Genomic DNA, 21,999 nt, shown 5'->3' with positions numbered 1-21,999 from the left:
GTTGGTTTCTTGGTACGTTTTTTGGTTGATTTGTGTCCCCCGTATGCTGCAAGTCAGTTCGTAGACGTTCTTGTTCGTCCGAAATGAGCTCCAGTTGCCTGCCTAGATTTTCTAACAGGGCGTGGATATCCTAGACATTCGATCGAACTTATCCCAATGAATCTTCCATCAACAACAATCGGTTGGTGGTTGATCTTGGGGATAACACTTGCGGAGTCGTCGGATCCACAGCGGCTCCTTTGCTAGGATTTATTGTGTTTTTCCCAACCATCAGATCCTAGGGTTCCATTTAGGGCTCTAATACCAAATTTAATGTAATACCAATGAGAGAGTTTTATTAAAATTCTGAATGAATCTTACAAGAAGTTGGAAGGTTTTTAAAGAGAGAACCTCCAACGGCTAGTTGCCTAACAGAAAATAACTAACATTAAAAAAGGCTAACGGCTAGTACTTAATACAAGGAAAGAATAAATGGTTTACATTGCATCATATATACTATATAACATCATTGTCTAATCCCCTAATATATCATCCTCAAAGCATGTGTTATTGAACAACTGCATCTGGAGGTGCCACTTCTGGTATCTGAACAAATTTCGATAAACAAAATCTGAGTTCTAACAACAGGAATGATATTCACAAAAGGTGCAAAACTTGGTTCCCTCGACGTCAAAATATATAAGAAAGTTCAACAATGAGAAGCTTGAGCCTATGTAATATGGATTTGAAATGTAGGTACGTGCAGAAATGAGTTACACAAACTGAGATAATGTTGGTTGGCCTGTAATTTGCAAAAGAGATTTTATACCTACGTTGTATTCTAATTTTAAAAACTATTTACAAAAAAAAAAAAAAAAAAAAAAAAAAAAAAAATTCAGAATGATTATAAAACTAGTCTTAGATTCCACTAGTCCACATTCCTATTTCAAGAAACATACATTTTCATCCTTGGTGTGTAGTTTAAGAGGTGGATTTTAAAAATATAAATTTTTGTAGCTTAGATCTATGTAACTTGGAAGATCAAAATAAACTTACAATTTGGGATAACACAAACCTGTATTATATTCAAACGTAAGTTCAGTTTAGAATTTCTAATTATATAAACTCAACTCAATTCAAAAGCCAAATAATTGTATATATTTTACGTGAGTTGTGGGAGTGGAAGGATCTCTAAATGAAATGGGAGGCAGCCTCATACTGACATTAAGAAAACCAATACATTCAAAAAACAAGAAGGAAACATTAAGAAAACATCGTACCTCTCCAGGAACCCATTTCTCTTTCAACCAAATGCTAACATCCACAGAACTATTTTCCTGCTGTAAATTATGTCTGCATAATTGAGAAAAGAAAAACTAAACTTAAACATATATTTCTGACTTCTTTGATGTATAAATTTAGTAATGTAAATCGTCTTGAATGTAGTTGTTGTTGCTAATAAGATGATGAAAAATTTCACTAAAAAAAATATAAAAAGCTAACAGCAGTTTGATGAAATTGAAAGAAACAATGTTCAAGCATGAAGTTGGAATGAGAACGAGTCAAAATTTCCAGCAGCAAAGAAAAGATGGGGCACAACCACGATTTAGTGTCTAAAAACCTATATAAGGCTTGCAGTGGATAAAATATATGAGATCAGACATGGAAAGGGAACGCAAGAGAACAAGGCAAAGCTCAAGTCCCTAAACAATGAAAATGGGGTTGTGGGAGAGCAATACAACCGTCATGCTACTAGGCGAAGTGCTGAAGTGCTACACCCTAGATGGCGAGAGGCCAGTAGTCGAAAACAACACTAGCTTAAGCTCTGACCCGAGTAGTATGGAGCACATGGAATCATGTGTGAATGAACCCAGACCACCTTGCAAGGCAAAATACTCCTGGGTGACTAATAGTGAAGTAGTACCGTGAGGGAATGGTGGAAAGAACTCCCTTCGGAGAGTGAATTAGAACATGAAATCGTAAGTTTCCAAGCGATGGGAGGAGACCGAGACTCTGACCGCATGCTTATTGAAGAATGAGCTGACGATTCATGGGTAGTGGCTTGATTAAGAGAACCCACCGGAGGTGTAGCAAAAGTGAGTCTTTGTGTGACTTCTAATCTACTCAAGAGACAGATCAAGTAGCATTCTCCAACCTGCTTAGGCGCTAAGACATTGCAAGTGTTTTCCTTCTTAAGTATAAAGAATGATTTCATTGATAGGGCCCTCCAATTCTACATCCCAAGGATCATCATCAACAAAGGTTTGCAATTCATAAGATAAACCATCTAAACCCTTTCCAGTGACCTCAAGGAAGCTGGAGCTCAAATAAGACCCTAGTGGATACTCCAAAGAAAATACTTGAAAAGGTAAGAAAGATGGGTGGACAAGCTCACAAGGCATCTTTGAGCATAAATACCAACGAAAAGAACAAAATTCCCACTAGAGATGGTCTCAAATGGGGCTTGGAATCCTCAGTTAAAATGAGGATAGGGTTGGGAAAAGGGAATTGAAGCTTTTTGAGAGAAGAATTTCTTCATATTATTTTCAAGACAATAGAATGAAAATATATACAAGTTTACCTTCAATCAAAAACTAGAAATTAGGTATCAATCTAGATCTACAAGGAAAGCCTAAATCACATAGTATACAAGGAAATAAATTTGAAGTAATTTGTCCTAAATTTCAGCTTGACTTTCTACACTCCCCCTCAAGCTGGATGATATATGCTTGTCATTTCAAGTTTCGAAATCAATCTACTAAGGCTGGTTCGATGCAATGCCTTAGTTAATATATCAGCTGCTTGTTGTTGGGAGGACACATATCTGAGGTTAATTGTCTCCGTCTCAATCTTCTCACTGATGAAATGACGGTCTATTTCAACATGTTTCATCCGATCATGATGTACTGGATTTCTTGCGATGGCTATGCCAGATTGGTTGTCACATAGTACCTCTATAGTACCTTCAGTCTTGATCTTGAGCTCAGTGAGAAGGCGTTTTAACCAAATTCCTTCACAAATCCCATGTGCTAATGATCGAAACTCACCTTCAGCAGTGCTTCGGGCTACAACCGGTTGATTCTTACTGAGCCAGGTTACTAAGTTCCCCCATACATATGAACAATATCCTCATGTTGACTTCCGATCAATTGGAGATCCGGCCCAATCTGCATCAGTGTAGACTTCAAGAGCTCGGTTTGTGGTCTTCCTGAACATGAGTCCCTTTCCAGGATCGTGCTTCAGATATCTCAATATTTTATACACAGCTTCCATATGTTCCTTTGAAGGTTTGTTCAGGAATTGACTTACCACACTAACTTCAAAGCTAATGTCTGGTCGCGTATGAGTTAAGTATATAAGCTTCCCAACTAGACTTTGACATCTGCCTCGATCAACTGGTTCATCTTCGAGATTAACTCCAAGTTTTGAGTTTGCATCCATAGGTGTATCTGTTGGTTTGCAGCCACTCATCCCCGTTTCTCATAGTAGATCTAGCGTGTACTTTCTTTGAGTAACAGAAATCCCTTTACTAGATCTTGCGACTTCCATTCCTAGGAAATACCTTAGGTGTCCCAAATCTTTGATCTCAAATTTCTTTGAGAGAAGTTGCTTCAGTCGAATCATCTCCTCAGAAACATTTCCTGTGAGAATTATATCATCAACATATACTATTAATACAGTGATCTTACTTGGTGAGAAATGTTTGATGAAGAGGGTATGGTTGGATTGACACTGAGTATAGCCATCTTGTTTTAACACAGCTATAAATTTTTCAAACCAAGCCCGAGGTGACTGTTTTAATCCATAAAGAGACTTCTTGAGTTTACATACCTAACCTCTAGTATACCTGTTCTCAAATCCATGAGGTATGTCCATGTACACTTCCTCTAATAAATCGCCATTTAGAAATGCATTCTTTACATCTAGTTGAAACAAGGGCCATTCTAGATTTGTCGCAATAGAGAGAAGTACCCGAATAGTATTCAGCTTGGCAACTGGAGCAAACGTTTCCTAATAGTCAATCTCAAAGCTTGGGTGAATCCTTTTGCCACAAGACGAGCTTTGAACCGCTCTATACTACCATCTGGTTTGTGTTTGGTCGAAAAAATCCATTTACAACCAACTGTGCGTTTACCTGGGGATAAGTCTGTAAGGATCCAAGTCCCATTTTTCTCCAGAGCCTGTAGCTCTTCTAGGGTGGCAGCTTTCCATTCAGGTCTCTATAGAGCTTTTTGAACTGAGTTGGGAGTTCGTATCTGATCTACTGAAGTCCCAAAAGCTTTGAAACATGGCGACAAATTAATGTAAGATAAGTGATATTGTATGGGATGTTGAGTACACGAGCAAACACCTTTCCTTACAGCAATGGGTCTATCATCTTCTGACATGTCGTGTGCTATTTCAAGGACATTAGGATTTTGGTTTAGATCTTGGCTTTGTTGAACTTGTGTAGGTTGTATCTCAGTCCTCTCAGGTTGTCTCGCTCTTCACGAATAAACTTGCAATTTAAACTCAGGGGTAGATAAGGGAGTTGACTCAGAAGATGGTACAAGTGAACTTTCAGATGATACATTTAAAGTTACTGTAGGAAAAACAGGAGTGCAATCCCAATTTTGTGATTCAAGATCATAATGCTCCCCTTGAATTACAGAATTGGGATAATATGGTTGATGTTCAAAAAATGTGACATCCATGGTATGAAAGAATTTTTGAGATGGAGGATGATAACATTTGTATCCTTTTTTATTTGATGAGTATCCAAGGAAGACACATTTTATGGATCTCGCATCAAGTTTACTACGATGCTGAGGATATACATGAACGAATGCAGTACACCCAAATATTTTTAATGATAGTTGGGACACCAAATGGGATGTAGGATGGGTCGTAAGTAAACCTTGCAAGGGTGTGCTGAATTTGAGAATACGGGAGGGCAATCGGTTTATGAGATAGGTCGCGGTGAGAACAGCTTCACCCCAAAAAGATTTTGGAATGTGTGATGTGAGCATTAGGGATCGGGCTACGTCGAGAAGATGACGATTTTTGCGTTCAACGACACCATTGTGTTGTGGTGTGTCAACACACGAACTTTGGTGAACAATGCCATGAGATTGGAGATATGTTCCAAGAAAAGAGTTGAAAAAGTCACGTGCAGTGTCAGTTTTCAGTTGAAAAAGTCACGTGCAGTGTCAGTTTTCAGTACTTGGATATTGACTTGAAACTGATTTTGGATAATTTTATGAAAGGTGGTGAATAATTGGCTAGTTTCAGATTTGTCTTTCATAAGGAATGTCCAACTCAAACGTGTGTGATCATTAACAAACAGAAGAAACCAACGAGCCCCATTGATATTTTTTACCCTTGAAGGTCCCCAAATGTCTCCATGGATAAGAGAGAAAGGTTGAGATGGAGAATGAATATTAGGTGAATAATGGGCACGTGTGTGTTTGGAGAGTTGACCAATCTCACACTAGAAAAATTGACTCTTTTTATTGATAAATAAAGAAGGAAACAGATGCTCGAGATAGGCAAAATTTGGATGACCAAAATGATAGTGCAACATCATGATACGACTATCTTTATGATTTAAAGACACAGAAATATAAGCTCACTCACGATTAGACTGCATTACAAGTTTATTGCATTCATGTGTTGGTGGAGGACTAGTTGCTCTCAGAAGATACAATCCAGCACATAGTTCAGCATTGCCAATCATCTTCCCCAATCCCAAGTCCTGAGAAATACAAGAGTTTGCAAGTAATTTAGTTTCGCAGTTCAAGTCTCGATTCAACTTACTTACAGATAGCAGATTATACTCCAACGTTGGCACAAATAAAACTGACTCAAGAATTAGAGAGCTTGATATCTGAATACTTCCAATACCGGTCACTTTAGCAGGTGTACCGTTAGCAATTCGAACAAAGAGGTTTCCCGTATAAAGTGAAAAGGATGAGAATAAGGATCTATCACCTGTCATATGATCTGATGCTCCAGAGTCCACTATCCATTCAGATGGAAGAGTTTGAGTATGGAGAGCAAGGGAATTTTGGTTACCTTGCTGTACACATTCCCAGAACCACCTACTGTTGTTGATAGATTTGTTTTGTGCAATAGTTGTTGCAGTATGTTCAACAACTCTTTAGCATGTGGTTTTTGATTGGAAGTTTCAGATAGAGCAACATTCCCCTTAGTTTCCCGATCCGATCTAGTAGTGTTCGGCTTCAATTTGCTGGTTTCCCACGTAGTTTCCAACAGGTTTCTTTGACATGTCCCATTTTATGACAGTGATCGCACCATGGTCGCCCTTTGCGCTGCCGATTGTCACCATAGGATTGGAAGTTTCCCCGAGCAGCAAGAGCGATTGGATCTCGTTGGGAAATGAGAGCAGATCCAGTTTGAGTAAGAGGATGTTCAGATGATCCCAACATGACTTGCTTTCGACTTTCCTCCCTGCATACTTCAAAAAAGACTTCTCGGATACTAGGTCATAGCTTAGTTCCAAGAATTCGACCACGAACTTCATCAAGGGATTTATTGAGACCCATTAGGAATTTGAAAATCCTCTTTGTTTCCACAAATTCTCGAAAGAAAGTACGATCATCAGAACATTTCCAATCAATAGTTTCAAATAGATATAATTGTTGCCAATGGCGAGATAAAGTGGAGTAATAGGTTGTAACAGATAAATCACCTTCTTTGAGATCATGGAGAGTAGTCTCTGTCTGGAAAATTCAGCAGTGTTTTCCTTATTGGAGAAAGTATCATGAACAGCTTCCCAAATCTCTTTGGCAGTAGAAAATAGGAGAAAATTTTCTCCAATTTCGGTTGCCATGGAGTTTATTAACCAGCTCATTACTTGATTATTTTCAGCCCTCCATTTGCGGAATTTTGGATCATCAGATTTTGGCGATTCTGCTTTATCCGTGATATGGTCCTCCAATCCACGACCATACATGAACATCTTTACTGATTGAGACCACTGGAGATAATTGTGGTCGGTGAGCTTGTGGCATGTTATCTGAGTGTTGCTGCTTTCGTGAAAAATTGGGATATTATTATGTGATTCTGATTCTTATTCTGCCATATCTAATGAATCAACGAACAACGGTGTTCTGGAGAAAAAGAAACAGAAGACAAAACAAAACGTGAAGATTGGCGGTGGTGAGGGTGCGGCGACGGCGGGGACTGGGAGCGCGGCAGCGACGGCGACTGCGAGAGGCTACGACGGGTAGTGGCGCTGGTTGTGATTTCGGTTGCGAACAGATCAGAGCAGAGGAAAAAAAAACAGAGGAACGATATCGCCGGTAAATCGAAGACGACGACGATGGCGAGGATGGACGTCGCGGAGGCCGACTGGATTTGTGGCGGATGAAGTCGGCGGATGAGGGTCGCGTCATAGATGAAGCCGGCGGATGAGCGTTGTGTCGCGGATGGAGCTGGCGGATGAGGGTCGCGTCGTGGATGAAGCCGGCGGAGTCACGGTGGATTTGCGCGGATGACACCGGTGCGGATGGCGGAGATGGCGACGAAGTTGCCGAGAAGAGGTCGCCGGAGGTAGATCTAATGACAGCTAGGGTTGGTAAAAATTAGGGTTTATCTCTTGACGGCTAGGGTTTGAAAACTTAGGGTTGATTTCTTAGCTCTGAATACCATGAAGCTTTTTGAGAGAAGAATTTTTTCTTATTATTCTCTAAGACAATAGAATGAAAATATATACAAGTTTACCTTCAATCAAAAACTAGAAATTAGGTATCAATCTAGATCTACTAGGAAAACCTAGATCACATAGTATAGAAGGAAATAAATTTAAAGTAATTTCTCCTAAATTTCAGCTTGACTTTCTAGAGGAATACCTCAATATTTTTTGGGCGGGATGGGACCGGGATGGGGAAACAAACCCCCATACCACCCAACTCTGACTTCTTTAAGAATAATAATTACCTCCTGACTAGTCTCTTGCTGACTACTATTATGTTTTTAATAAAGAGACATGCAAAAAGGGGAGAGGAGAGATTTTTATTTTTTAAAAAAATAAATAAATAGCTAGCAAATTTTAAAGGCGGTGAAGATTCCAGCTAACCTGTAAGAAGGTAAAAAGTATTTCTTCATTAAATCATTTATTTATATACTTATTAACCTTTTTCTAAAAATATATTAATTATTTATAAAATTAACTATTTGAACTAATAAAGAATAGATTAAAATAATATTTTGAACTTTCTACTTTTAGCTCTAGTTCAATTTAGCCTCTGTACTTTTAAAGTGTTCGTTTCGATCACTGTAATTTTAATTTTGGTTCATTTTAGTCCTTGTACTTTCAAAATGTTTGTTTTGATCCCCATAGTTTTAAAAAGTGACCATTTTGGTCCCTGGGCGTAAAATTTTAACACATTTTCTACATATAAGGGAAACTCTTTAATATAAAGTCATGGTTACATTACAAAACATATATTGAATGCAATGTCCCGTCAAAATTATGATTAAAAAAACGAGATTAAAAATAAAATTAAGAGATCAAAATAGTCACTTTTTAAAAGTACAATGTCCAAAACAAACATTTTGAAAGTATAGGAACTAAAATGAACTAAAGTTAAACGTACAAGGATCAAATGAAGATTTTGAAAGTACATGAACCAAAATAAACCAAAGCTTAAAGTACGTGCACCAGAATAATATTTTAACTTAAATAATAAAAATACTAATTTGGTCATAGTAATATATATAATTTTAGTATATTCATATTTTTTTATAACTGGGAGTTGGAGCTTGAATCCCCTATAACTAAGGGCACCCACGCCCACCCTAAAGACCGGATTCGAAATACATCAACGGTTTTTGGTATTAAACTCACCAGAAGGTTTGAACGTGAGACCTTTAAGTCAATATGACCAAGAGACCCCAAGCCTTTGCCAACTGGGCTGCCCTTTGAAGGCTAATTTTAGTATATTCATTGATCTTTTAATTAATTTTTCATTTAAAAATAATTTAAAATAAATATAAAATAGGGGCCATGATTCTCGAATAGAGGTTCTCCAACCTCCATGAGAATGAGGATAAAAAATTCCTACAAGGTCGAGAATGGAAGGTGCAGTTGTAACCCTACCATGCCTTGTTACTATTCCTACGAGTCAAAAAGAACTTTGGCAGGTGAAACGCCCTTTCTCATTACATCTGGAGCAAAAGTGTCATTCTAGTTAAGATCAAAATGTCAACACAATATATCTCCCCTTCCTATGCCAATGTAAACCAAAACAACAGAGGCTAGTGCAGGGTTAGGATGACCTCAAAGAATGACATGAGCATGATAGTATACGCTCAACTTTACGACTCATGAGCCAAGATCAAGGTTTTTGAGATTAGAGACCAAGTTCTAATAAGAATGTTCAAACATACTTAGGAACCCAACTCAAGCAAGCTAGCTCCATCTTGAGAAAGCCAATCCTACAGGACATGGAACTAGAAACATATCAACTCAAGAGTGTCCAGAAAGAAAACAAATATTAAGGACTGCACAACACCTCAAATCTTACTGTGTGCAAACTACATCAAGTCCACTGATGAAACCTAGTCTAACCTAGGTCTACACATCTGGCACAGATCCATGAGTGAATCTCGCACCCAACGACTCAGATCATGCTCCACCTTTCTCAAGTTAATTATTATTCCATGCTTAGGAACAGGAATGTATGCATACACAGAAAAGTACACACAAAATTCCCTTCTACAGATTCATACTCTCGATCAAGGCTTTTCAAGAACAATTTCAAATCACCAAGCCACTTATTCTTCACTTTCTCTTTTCCTGAATCATTTTGGGGTATGATCTGTTTCCTCCTTTGAACGAAATGAATGAATGGTTAAAGAAAAAACTTGAATGTCAGAGTCAGACTTGTTGGGACTAACACCCCGGTGGTGTGAGTTACAACTGTTGTTTTATTTTACTAGGTACCAGCTTAATGATGGTGGTGGTTACCAGCAACGACAATATTAAATATTCCAAGAAACTTAAAAAAGGTCAATTATTTAATTTGCAAACAATAAAGTTCTACTAATGGGCTATCAATAGTAAAATATGGCTTCAACAAACTTACACCAACTGAGCATTTGACGCAATTTGTTCCCCTGCACTCAAATTCGAACTAGTGGAAAAGATAGTTGATGAGGCATCCGTTGGAGGGAAATTTGTTAAGATTGCTGGGGAGGAAAAAAGATTGCTTCCAATATTTGCTAATCCACTATTATTGAAGCCACTTAAAGTAGAGTTTCCAAATGTTTGGCTAGGCAGTTGACTACCAAGTGCACCTACAAAATTAACAGTCAGAAGAAAGAAGTTTATGATAGCAATAATAAATAAAATAATCACTGCACTGCATAGCTACCATTAGGATTGTACAAGAACTAAATCAAAAGGAAAGAACCTTACTGTTAATTGATAAGAAAAAATAATTATTTCTTAACTTATCTCCAAATAATTGATACAAGACTATAAATAGGAGCTACAAAGAAAAAAAGAAAAGAAACCCTTGCCTATTAGGATAAGAAAACACTTACCCAGAACAAGGAAACCTAACCTAAACACAATAGAAAATTAAAAGAAATAATATAATTTAACACTCCCCCTCAAGCTGGTGAATTCCTAGCTTGCTAACCAAATTCTCAAAGTTGTTGTTCAAACATTTAGTTAGGATACTGCTATTTGATTATTTGTTGGTACAAATGGAGTACATATGAGACCGTTGTCTAACTTCTCTTTTATGAAGTGTCTATCAACCTCAACATGCTTGGTTCTATCATGTTGAACTGGATTATGTGCAATACTGATGGCAGATTTATTATCACAGTAAAATTTCATAGGCATTTCCCATGGATTCTTCAAATCTTCAAAAATAATTTTTATCCAAAGTAATTCGCAGATGCCCAATGTCATTGCTCTAAATTCCGCTTCTGAGCTCGATCTTGCAACTACATTTTGTTTTTACTTCTCCATGTCACTAAGTTTCCACCAAAGAAAGTACAATGGCCAGAAGTGGATTTTCTATCGTCTATCAATCCTGCATAATCTGCATCTGTATAAACTTCTAGATTGAGTTTCTCGCCTTTCTTAAACAACAATCCTCTCCCAATGGAGTTTTTCAAATAGTGAAGTATTCGGTACACTGCTTGGAGATGAACTTCTTTTGGACTATGCATAAATTGACTTACCACTCCTATAGCATACGCAATATATGGTCTCGTATGAGAAAGATATATTAATTTTCCAACTAACTTCTGGTAAGTTTCCTTATTTACTGGAGGACTCTCTTCAAATGCACATAATCTATGGTTTTGATCAATTGGCGTTCCTATCGGTCTGCTGCCAAGTTTTCCTGTTTCAGAAAGTAAGTCAATCACATATTTCTATTGTGATAGGAATATGCCTTGTTCAGAATAGGCAACTTCTGTTCCAAGAAAATATTTCAGCTTTCCTAGTTCTTTAACTTCAAACTCTTGGATTAAACAATTTCTCAATATATCTTGTTCGTTATTATCATTACCAGTGACAATAATATCGTCGACATAAACAATTAGTGCTGTCACTCCCCCTGCAGTACAATGTTTTATAAACAATATATGATCTCCCTGACTTTGTTTATAGCTCATCTTCCTCCTAACTTGAGAAAATCTACCAAACCATGCCCTAGGAGATTGCTTTAATCCATACAACGCCTTTCTTAATTTACAAACTTTATTTCCTGCTTGCTCATATCCAGGTGGAATCTCCATATAAATTTCTTCTTGAAGATCACCATGCAAAAAAGCATTTTTTACATCATATTGTAACATGTCCCATCCGTGTTTTGTAACCAACCGTGTTTTGTACCTCTCAATTGTTCATACTTCAAAGTATATATCCATCGACATCTTACAGCTTTCTTATCTTTAGGCATAGTAACCAACTCCCACGTTCTATTTTTTTCTAAAGCCTGCATTTCAAGATTCATTGCTTGCCTCCATTCTTCATGTTGTATTACCTCCATATATGTGTTTGGAATATTTACCTGAGTAAGATTAACCATGAAACTTGTGTACTCACTTGAGAGTTTGTCATATGATACGAAGTGAGACAATGGACACTGAGTACAAGTTCGTTTTCCCTTCCTTAAAGCAATAGGCAAATTCAGGTCCGACTCATCATTAGCAGATATTGTAATGTCTGATTCATCACTGATTCTTTTATTGTCAATTTCAGTTCGAGAGATATGTTCAGACTCTTGGACTTGCGTATCTTTTTCAATGCTCCTTCTTGAATAAACCTGTAATGGTATAGTAGTAGAAGGGTTAGATGGCCCTGGTCAGGTGTCTATGGGTGGTAAAGATGAGGAGGATTGACTAATGTTGGGGTCAATTTCAATAGGGTTTGGTACAGGCGATGGTAAAGGATTTAATACAGGAATTGTGAGGTTGGGAATGGGCAAATTCTTATCTTCCAACAATATTTCCTCCCCCTGAAGATAAGGTGAGGTAAAGAAGCTGATATCTTCGTAAAAGGTAACATCAGCAAAGATGAAGTACCTTTTTGAAGGAGGATGATAGCATTTATATCCCTTTTGAGTGTTCGAGTATCCTACAAATATACACTTGAGTGCTCGTGGATCAAGTTTACCTCGCTGATGACTGTGAACATAAACAAAGGCTTCACAACCAAATACTTGAGGAATCAAGTTATTTGTCGTTCGAAAATCATGATAAAATTTTGATAGGATATCCATAGGAGTTTTCTGTTCTAGAGTAGTAGATGGTAAACAATTGATTAAATAAGTGGCTGTCAGCACAGCTTCCACCCAGAAGGATTTAGAAACATTTCTTTGAAAAAGAATGGCACGTGTCACAGAAAGAATGTGACCAATTTTTCTTTCGACCACTCCATTTTGTTGAGGAGTGTCCACATAAGATGACTCATGGATGACTCCATTTTTCTGAAAGAATGATGTTAGGTTTTGATTGAAATAATCTCAAGCATTGTCAGAGCGGAATCGTTTGGGTTTGATTCCGAATTGGTTTTCTATCATATGAAAGAATGTTTGAATGGTAGAACCAACATCAGATTTTTGCTTTAAAATAACAACCCATGAGACTCGAGTACAATCATCAATGAACACAATAAACCATGTTAATTGATAAGGAAAAAAAATTATTTCTTACTTACCTCCAAAGAATTGATACAAGACTATAAATAGGAGCTACAAAGAAGAAAAGAAAAGAAACCCTTGCCTATTAGGATAAGAAAACACTTACCCATTAGAACAGGGAAACCTAACCTAAACACAATAGAAAATTAAAAGAAAATAATATAATTTAACACTTACCCTTTTAGCTAAATGGTTACGGTTATTTCTCAATTTTATTTGTGCTCATAAAAATCCCCTAGTTTTTTGTCAATGCCTCAAAGGTGCATTTTACTATCTTACATGAGATTCAAGACCATGGCAAGCTTGATCATTCCCTATTTACGAGTGAGAAGAAAAGAAAGGCGGTCTTTACCAGTTTTTTGGATAACTGGGATTCAGAGCGTTGCTCCCCTATACCCAGGGGCACTAGCACCCACCCCAAGGCCCAGACTCGAGAGATATCAAGAGTTTTTTGTATTAAACACACCAAAAGGTTCGAACTTGAGACCTTTAAACCAGTATGACCAAGAGACCCCAAGTCCTTGCCAACTTTACCAATTTATCAATCCTTACGTGAAGAGATCATCAACTTACAATAACCAATGAAGAAAAACATCTTATGAAATGCTCAATCAACTTACAAGAACAGAACCTATAAAGTAAAACGCCGTACAGCATTCCCAGTTGCTTCCAACCCCCCACCCCACAACCCACCACCCACCACCCACCACCCACCACATAGAAAGTAATTTGGCCAAGCATTGTTTAATTGTTCTTTTCATTTACTAGTTGGCAGTGGATGTGTGCACTAATGGGAATCATAAATTTGATACACAGTAAAACGACATACTGGAGTTGTTCCATTCCCTTTTTCCCATCCACTAGTACTAACAATCGCTTTTGTCCTAGTCCATAGTCTAGATGAACCACACACAAACCCTATTGTACATGTTCCTCAGTGCTGAGGGCATCCTCAAATGGCGGGTTATGTGTGAGGCTTCCATGTTATTTCTTTCATGTGTCTTAACGAAAGTGATCTATTTCTTTTAGTGGTCTGCGGAAGTTGTAATCCCAGGTGGCTGTGGAGTGTGACCAAAGCTCAGAAATAGTGGCTTCTTTGTTGGTCGAAATAGCATAGAGATTGGGATAGAGGCTGTCCAGAGTCCCTTGTGAGAGCCATGTATCGTGCCAGAAACTAAGAGCGCTTCTTTCACCCACTTTGCAAATGGCATATGTCCTGACAAAGCGGACTGGTGGGCTGTAATCGTGTGGGGCAGCAGGTTTTTGAGCCTCTCGGATAGGACACGAGCAATGATTTTGTATGCACAAGGAATGAGGCTGATAGGGCGATAGTCATGGACTGTTTTTGCATCTTTTCGCTTAGGGATGAGGCAAATATAGGTCTCGTTTAATGCAGCATTGATGATTCCATTTTGGAAAAAATCTTGGAACATTGCCAAAATATTAAATTTGATAGTGTTCCATGATTTTTTGAAAAAATTTGCAGTGAAACCATCCAGCCCAAGGGCTTTGTCCTTTCCAAGACAAGACAACAGACTGCTTTGTAGATCTCCTCTTCCGTGAAAGGGAGCTCCAGCCTTGTTGAGTTTTCTATAGTGATGGGATCCCATGGGAGATTGGTAGGGCAACATCTCTGTCCAGCTTTCCTAGTGCAGAGGGATGAGTAGAAATCAACGAATTCCTTTTCAATATCCCCAATTTGTGTGAGGCTATTACCTTCCCTAGAGAGTAGTTCAGTAATGGTGCTTCGTCTTCTTTTGTTAGCTAGGAAACGGTGGAAGAATTTAGTATTTTCATCCCCCTCATGTAGACAATTTAGCTTGCATTTCTTCCTCCAGAAAATCTCTTCTTTTCCGGCAAGAGAGAGTAATTCCTCACGAATAGTCAAGCGCTCCCAAACCTTGTCAAGGGATAGGGTGTGGGTTCCTTCCAAATCGTCCAGTGTGGATAAGGATTGGATGATATTGTCCTTTTGAGTGTATGCAACCGAAGTGTTCTTTGTTCCACACCTTCAGGGCTAGCTTCAAAGCTTTGAGCTTCATCATCAAGCCATGGCCAGGCCAACCATGGATGGGGTTGCTATTCCACCAAGACTCTAGGAAAGGCTTGAAGGATTAATGGGCAAGCCACATGTTCTCAAATCTGAAGGGTGTTGGGCCCAATTATTTTATCCAAATTCCAAGAGGATGGTAAAATGATCGGATGTGGTTCTGTCCAGTCTCTTAGCAGTTGGCATCCCAAATTTGTCCGTGCACCCTTTAACCAATAGGAAACGATCAATTACGGAGTGTGATTGGTTCCAGGACCACGTGAGCTTACCGTTGCTGAGGGGAATATCAATGAGACCAGATTCATCAATGGAGGAGTTGAAAGTCTACATACTTTTGGTGAGGGGGCGGCCACTGGATTTTTCCCAAGACCATCTGGTGATGTTAAAGTCCCCAGCTAATATCCAAAGATCCTCACAAAGGTCGGAAAGATCTTTGAGCTCATGCCAAAAAAGATGGCGGTGCTCAGAGGTGGATGGGCCATAGATTCCTGCGATCCAGAAAGAGAAACCGTCAGTTAAGATAAAGTTTAGAGAAAGGGAAAAAACACCTTCAATAATCTCCCTTGTTGTAAAGGCAACGTTGTTCCAAAGGATAAGTATCCCACCAGCCATACCCACAGCGCCAAGAAACGCCCGATTTATCCCATGGGAACTCCAAAGGGATTTAACAATAGGGGGTCAATATGAGCCATTTTTGTTTCCTGTAGGATCACCACACTAGGATTTATGCGGGAGATAGTTTGCTTGATGAGGGCCCTCTTCTTCCATGAGCCCAGACCCCTCACATTCCAAGAGAGGATCTACATATGGCATAGGATGGTCCCCCCTTTATAAGCTTTCGTTTAGTTGATGGAAGAGGTAAGGTTCTTTAGCTCTCGTGCACCTGTTTTGGGCTTTTGGGTTTTGGAAGGCCTTTTGGCCTTAGTTTCTACTTGTGGGATGGCCATGATGAATAAACCCGACTCCTGTAAGTAGCTGGCCAAGTAACGTTGAAATAGCTAGGAGAGAAGAGGTTTTTGGCTAGGTTTTTGTCAGTAAAGACAGGGCTGTCATGGGTGTCTGCCAGAGAGGGTAGTGCAGCAGTATCAGTGGCCATGGGGTGAAGAGGAATGTATGGGTGGGTTGGCGATGGATAGGGTGTTGGATGGTGAGTTGGGTTGTGTAGGGGTAGAAATGTGAAGGGGGGCTGCCTCGGTAATTGGTAAATCACCAAAAAAATGGTGGGGATAATAGGTGTGGATGGGCTGTTGCAGATAGCCAAAAGTGGGCTATCATCGGGGAGCGGACTCGAAAAATAGTCAACGTCATCTAGGTCTTCAAAGATAGGACTACTATGTATGGGGCTAGGTTTCCTTCTTTGTAGGAGACATTTAAACATTTATTAACTAGTGAATTTCTTCAAAATAGTTCAGATGACTTTCAATTAATCTTGTAAGTTAACTTAATTTTAATCGAATTGGAATTAATTTAATTTTTAATTTAATATCGAGATTAATAGATTAAAATTAATCCTTTTTGTTACTAAACTTTTCATATATATCCCATTTCTATAAGTAAATACAATGAAAGTTACTTTAGATGGATGAAAAATTACAAAGGATGTAAAGTGACAAACCAAACCAATTGATACGTTTTTTGTCCTTTTTTATAGATGTAATTTTTCAATTGCATTCGCCTTGTTGTTCAAGAAATCAAATGAACGTTTCCATTTATCTGATCAAAAATTGAATCACACATAACTGACTTATACCCTAGCTTCTACAATTACTCATGAACACACCTGCAACTGCCACAGCACTTGTTGATGGAAAATTTGCTACTCCAAATGCACTCGATTTTCGTAGGGCACTCGATAATTGAACTGGTTGACCAAATGCATTATTAGGTGGGTTGGAGGGCCTGTGAAACAATTGCTCCAAATGTGAGGCCCAAAGATAGTTATGCAGACCGCAAAGCATCAAATCAAGTTTGTAAACTATATACATTCTCATAGAAAAACAATAAAATAAAGCTATATGTCATCTTACCTAGCACCAAACCCCGTATTAAGTGATGCACCCAACTGGCTAAAACTTGACAATGAAGGATGAGCACTATTTTGAGCACTTGGTAGAGTTGAATGAGAATTAGTCCCCAAAAATGAGCTTTGATTGCCAGGAGTATGATTTACTGGTGTTACATACGGCTTATGAAGAAGGCTGTCGAACTCGGCTAACTTAGAATTAAGTAAATTTCTCTCTCTTTCAACCTGTAACAGAATATGTTAAAGTTAATAGTTACGGACTGATGAAACTAGTACAACATTATTACCAATATCAAAAGAATGGAAGTTTTACTACTTCACAATTCACATAGAGGACACTTAAATGTTTCTTGAGTCATGATTAAACCACTGCTATAGTTTTAACATACATTCTACACGTCTAATTTGGTGAAGGACCTTGACAACATCTGGTCCAATGACAAAAGGATAAATTTTTTTACCTCGTACCAATTCCTTCAAAAAACTCCAAGTAAAGGAAGACAAGACCTTTGGGGCCAAAGGAAAAGAAAAAATCTATAAGATCCTCAGTGCCTGGTTAACTATGACAAACAACAGGCTAAACCTTGAAAGGGAAGGTTAAGTTCTCAATGATTATTATTTCATCACAGGTGAAGGACTTAGGTTCTTTGGCTAAATGAACCGCAATTAAAGATACTTTGCTTAAGGTTAATCCTAAATTTTCATTCTCACGAGAACCAAACTAAAGACCATTAGTGATGCAATCTTGCACAAGGATTTTGATAATAATTCAATAGCTCCTCATTAATGAGGTTGAAACCTATTTATAGAGGTTTTAACTCAAGTAAAACAAGGCTAAGATGATGAAGCTGCAGAATTTATTGATTTGTTGTCAACATTGAATCCATTCATCCCTAGTAGCTCGGATGATAGCAGGTTCTGGTTTTTGGAATCTTCGGGCTCGTTCACAGTGGCTTATTTATGTAAGTCCTTTTCACCAACCTTAATGCCAGCTGACATTTATCAGGCAACATGGAAAACAAAATGCCCAAAGAAGGTTAGTTTTTTTATCTGGATCATCATGAACGGGAAGCTAAATACTGCAGATGTTCTCCAAAAGAAACTCTCAGAATCTTGTTTATCGCCCTCAATCTGTGTGCTCTGTCAAGCAGGTGGGAAGAGTTCTGTTCATCTATTTTTTCAATGCCCCTATGCTTTGAAGTGCTGGTCTTTACTATTCAAAGAACTCAATTTATCTTGGGCTTTCAGTGGTGTAGTCGTGGACAATGTCATTCAATTACTCCTTGGGTTGAATTTGCCTCCACAAGGTCGCCTACTATGGATTAATGCTATTAAGGCTGTGCTCTATGAGTTATGGTTTGAAAGAAATCTAGAATCTTCGATGGGCAGCGTAAATCTTTGTTCGATAGGTTTAGCATAGCTAAATTTAAAGCCCCTCAGTGGTGTTATGGTTTAATGCTATTAAGGCTGTGCTTTTTGTTGCGGTGTTTAATTTTGGTTTATTTCATTGTTTTCTTTCCCTCTTTCAAGAGTTTGTATCATTGAACATTTATGTTCCTTTTCATTATGTCAATGAGAAGTTCGTTTCTCGTTAAAAAAAATAAAAATAAAAAAGATAACTAGAGTTACTTTGCAGTAAATCCAAATCCAACTTAAACAAAAGCTATAGCTAGGCCATGTGAAAGATAAAGGCTACTTAACAGCCAACTAACTACATCAATTTCCCCAACCCAAAAGATAAAACTCGCCCTCGAGTTTAAAATCAGTGGAGTTAGAAGGTTATGAACAATCCTCAAAATCTTGTGGTTCAAAAATACTCCAACCGAAAATTTGAACTCATTCTCTCTAAACTCTTACTATTTATATTGGCCTTTATTGACCACCAAGCCAACCCTTACTCTTTATATTGGCCCTTATTGACCACCAAGCCAACCCATGATGGTCGTATGAAGTTACTTATTAAACAAAATTTTCCTAGTCTTTATCACTTGGCCTTGCTTACATGGTGTTCATTGCGATTATCCTTGTTCTCACATGAGACTCCTTTTTTCTAACAAGAAACAAACTTTTCATTGATGTATGAAAAGGAATAGAAAATTTTTCAAAGATACAATTTCCCGAAGGAGTAAAGAGAAAGGAAAAAAAAAATTAAAAGATACAACCAAATCAACCTTAGAATAGGCAAGAAGATAGAAATATTCAAAAGAAGATCTAGACAGAAGTCAAAAAACGTCCCAATTAGAGCAGATTGAAGGCCCTTGGTTTCGCTCAAACCATAACTCCGATAAAAAAGCTTTAATACCATTTGCCCATAAGAGGCTTGCTTTTGGAGGTAAGGATGGACCAAACAGAAGCTGAAAATTTGACGAAGAGACTGCCTTGTCCTTAACCCAAACAATGTTGAAAGATTTAAAGAAGAGATCCCAACATGCAGAAGGGACAGAAAAGGAACAAATGCACCTTGTCTTCACAATTGGCAGCACAAAAAACACATACAGAAGGTTGAAGGAGCATGATGGGCAGCTTCTTTTGAAGAGCTTCTACTGTATTAACTTTCCATTAAGGAGAATCCATGATGTAGAGACTAAGGTTGGAGAGAATCCAATGTGATGTATTCTCATTATTAAAGTCTATATATATAGACAAATATATAAGGTTGACCTAATTTTATAAGAAGGTAAAGGACAAATTAATATTAATACAAGAATATATAATATACTAATATATACTCTAACACATGATAAAACATTCACCCTTTTCAGACTGTAGAAACTAAGGTTTGAGAGAACCCGATAGATCTCATTCTCATTACTGAAGTCTATATATAGACAAATATACAAGGTTGACCTAATCCTAGAAGGGGAAGGTAAAGGACAAATGAATACATATTATTTAAAAGAATGTAAAATATACTAATACATACTCTAACACTCCCCCTCAAGTTGATGCATATATGTTAATCATGCCCAACTTGTTAGAGAGATAATTTATCCGTGCTCCAGTCAATGCTTTAGTGAAGATATCTCCTAACTGCTCTCTAGTCTTCACATATCCTGTAGTCACCAATCCTTACTGTATTTTCTCATGTAAATAATGACAATCAACTTCAATGTGTTTGGTTTGTTCATGAAATACTGGATTAGATGCAATATGGAAAGCTGCTTGATTATCGCACCAAAGTTTCATTAGAGTGGTGATGCCAAATCCCAATTCAGTCAGAAGCTGATATATATATACTAATTCACACACCGACTGTGTCATGGCTCGATATTCTGATTCAGCACTTGAACGTGACACCAAATTTTGTTTCTTACTTTTCTAAGAAACTAAATTACCTCCAACAAATACACAAAATCCCGAAGTTGATCTCCTGGCTTCCTTAAAACCTGCCCAATCAGCATCTGAAAAACATTCAATATTAAGATGACCATGATCTTTATATAACAAACCACGTCCAGGAGCACCTTTCAAATAACATAGAATATGTTCCAATGTGGCCCAATGGTCAGTCGTAGGAGAACTCATAAACTGACTCATAATACTGACTGGATAAGCTATGCCAGGCCTAGTAACTGTAAGGTAATTAGCTTCCCTCTAACCTCCTATACTTCTCAGGATCTTTCAACAACTCCCCTTCTTTTGTAAGTTGTAAATTAGGCATCATTGGAGTTCTACGTGGCTTAGCAGCTAATTTTCCTGTTTCAGTTAACAAGTCGAGTACATACTTTCTTTGTGACAAAAGGATCCCCTTCTTGCTCCGTGTTACTTCAATTCCTAAGAAATATTTCAATATTCCCAAATCTTTAGTATGAAATTGACTATGAAGAAAAGACTTGAGTGATAGGATGCCTGATGAATTATTACCAGTAATCACAATATCATCAACATATACAACTAGTAAGATAACACCAAACTCAGATCTTTTATAAAAAACATAATGATCTAACTTACTCTTCTTTATCCCAAAATTTTCAATCACCTGACTGAATTTTTCAAACCATGCTCGCGGACTTTGTTTCAACCCATATAATGATTTACGAAGGTGACGTACCTTTCCATTCTCCCCCTGAGCAACAACTTCTTCTTGAAGATCACCATGGAGCAATGCATTTTAATTATCAAGCTGATGCAAGGGCCAATGATGAATAGGTGCCAATGAAATGAATAACCTGACAGAAGCCAATTTAGCAACTGGAGAAAAAGTATCAGAGGGAGATGTATTGCTAGGAAGCTCTTCAACAGAGGTAGAGACAATAGAATAGACAAGAAATGTATCATCTTCCTGTGACTGCTCCCCCTGACTGGTACTCAGGACGATGAAAAAGGAGTATCTTCAAAGAACTCCTTTTTGAACACGAGAGTAACCAAGGAAAATGCATTTCAATAACTTAGGGTCTAATTTGGTGAGCTGGGGGCGAACCTCCCGAACGAAACAAGTGCAACCAAATATTTTAGGTTTAATAGGAAATAAAGGTTGCGTAGGACACATAGTACGATAAGGTATTTCACCCTTAAGAACTGACGAAGGCATGCGATTAATCAAGAAGCAAGCCGTCGAAACAGCATCAACCCAAAAGTATTTTGGAACATGAATTTGAAACATTAAGGCTCTTGCTGTTTCGAGAAGATGTCTATATTTCCTTTCTGCAACTCCATTTTGAGACGGAGTATCAACACACGAGGATTGATGAATAATACCATATTCACTTAAATAGGAGCCAAGAGCACCAGAAAAATATTTCTTAGCATTATCACTCTATAGAACTTTAAGAGAGCCA

The 21,999-nt window shown here is 37.9% G+C and overlaps 1 protein-coding gene across 4 annotated transcripts in view; it reads right to left on the bottom strand.

Moving 5' to 3' along the window:
• Positions 1-308: 308 nt before the first annotated feature.
• LOC111014106 (Zinc finger C-x8-C-x5-C-x3-H type family protein) overlaps positions 309-21,999 on the bottom strand; it is a 41,505-nt gene continuing 19,814 nt past the window's right edge. For 3 of the 4 annotated variants that reach the window (XM_088117827.1, XM_088117829.1, XM_088117828.1), the window contains 5 exons: positions 17,226-17,446; positions 16,979-17,097; positions 10,071-10,281; positions 1,260-1,332; positions 309-585 (listed from right to left, as the gene is read on the bottom strand). In XM_088117827.1, the coding sequence (XP_087973953.1) occupies positions 547-585; positions 1,260-1,332; positions 10,071-10,281; positions 16,979-17,097; positions 17,226-17,446 (663 nt within the window). In that variant the 3' untranslated portion in view covers positions 309-546. Of the gene's footprint in view, positions 586-1,259; positions 1,333-5,595; positions 5,714-10,070; positions 10,282-16,978; positions 17,098-17,225; positions 17,447-21,999 lie in introns of all 4 variants that reach the window. The other variant, XR_015787312.1, reaches the window with a different exon arrangement.

The sequence above is a fragment of the Momordica charantia genome (assembly GCF_013281855.1).
Source record: "Momordica charantia cultivar OHB3-1 chromosome 9 unlocalized genomic scaffold, Mcharantia_2.0 BLBB01000009.1, whole genome shotgun sequence".
Lineage (NCBI taxonomy): Eukaryota > Viridiplantae > Streptophyta > Magnoliopsida > Cucurbitales > Cucurbitaceae > Momordica > Momordica charantia.
The sequence above is the reverse complement of the archived record's forward strand: the minus strand, read 5'-3'. Positions and strand labels throughout refer to the sequence as shown.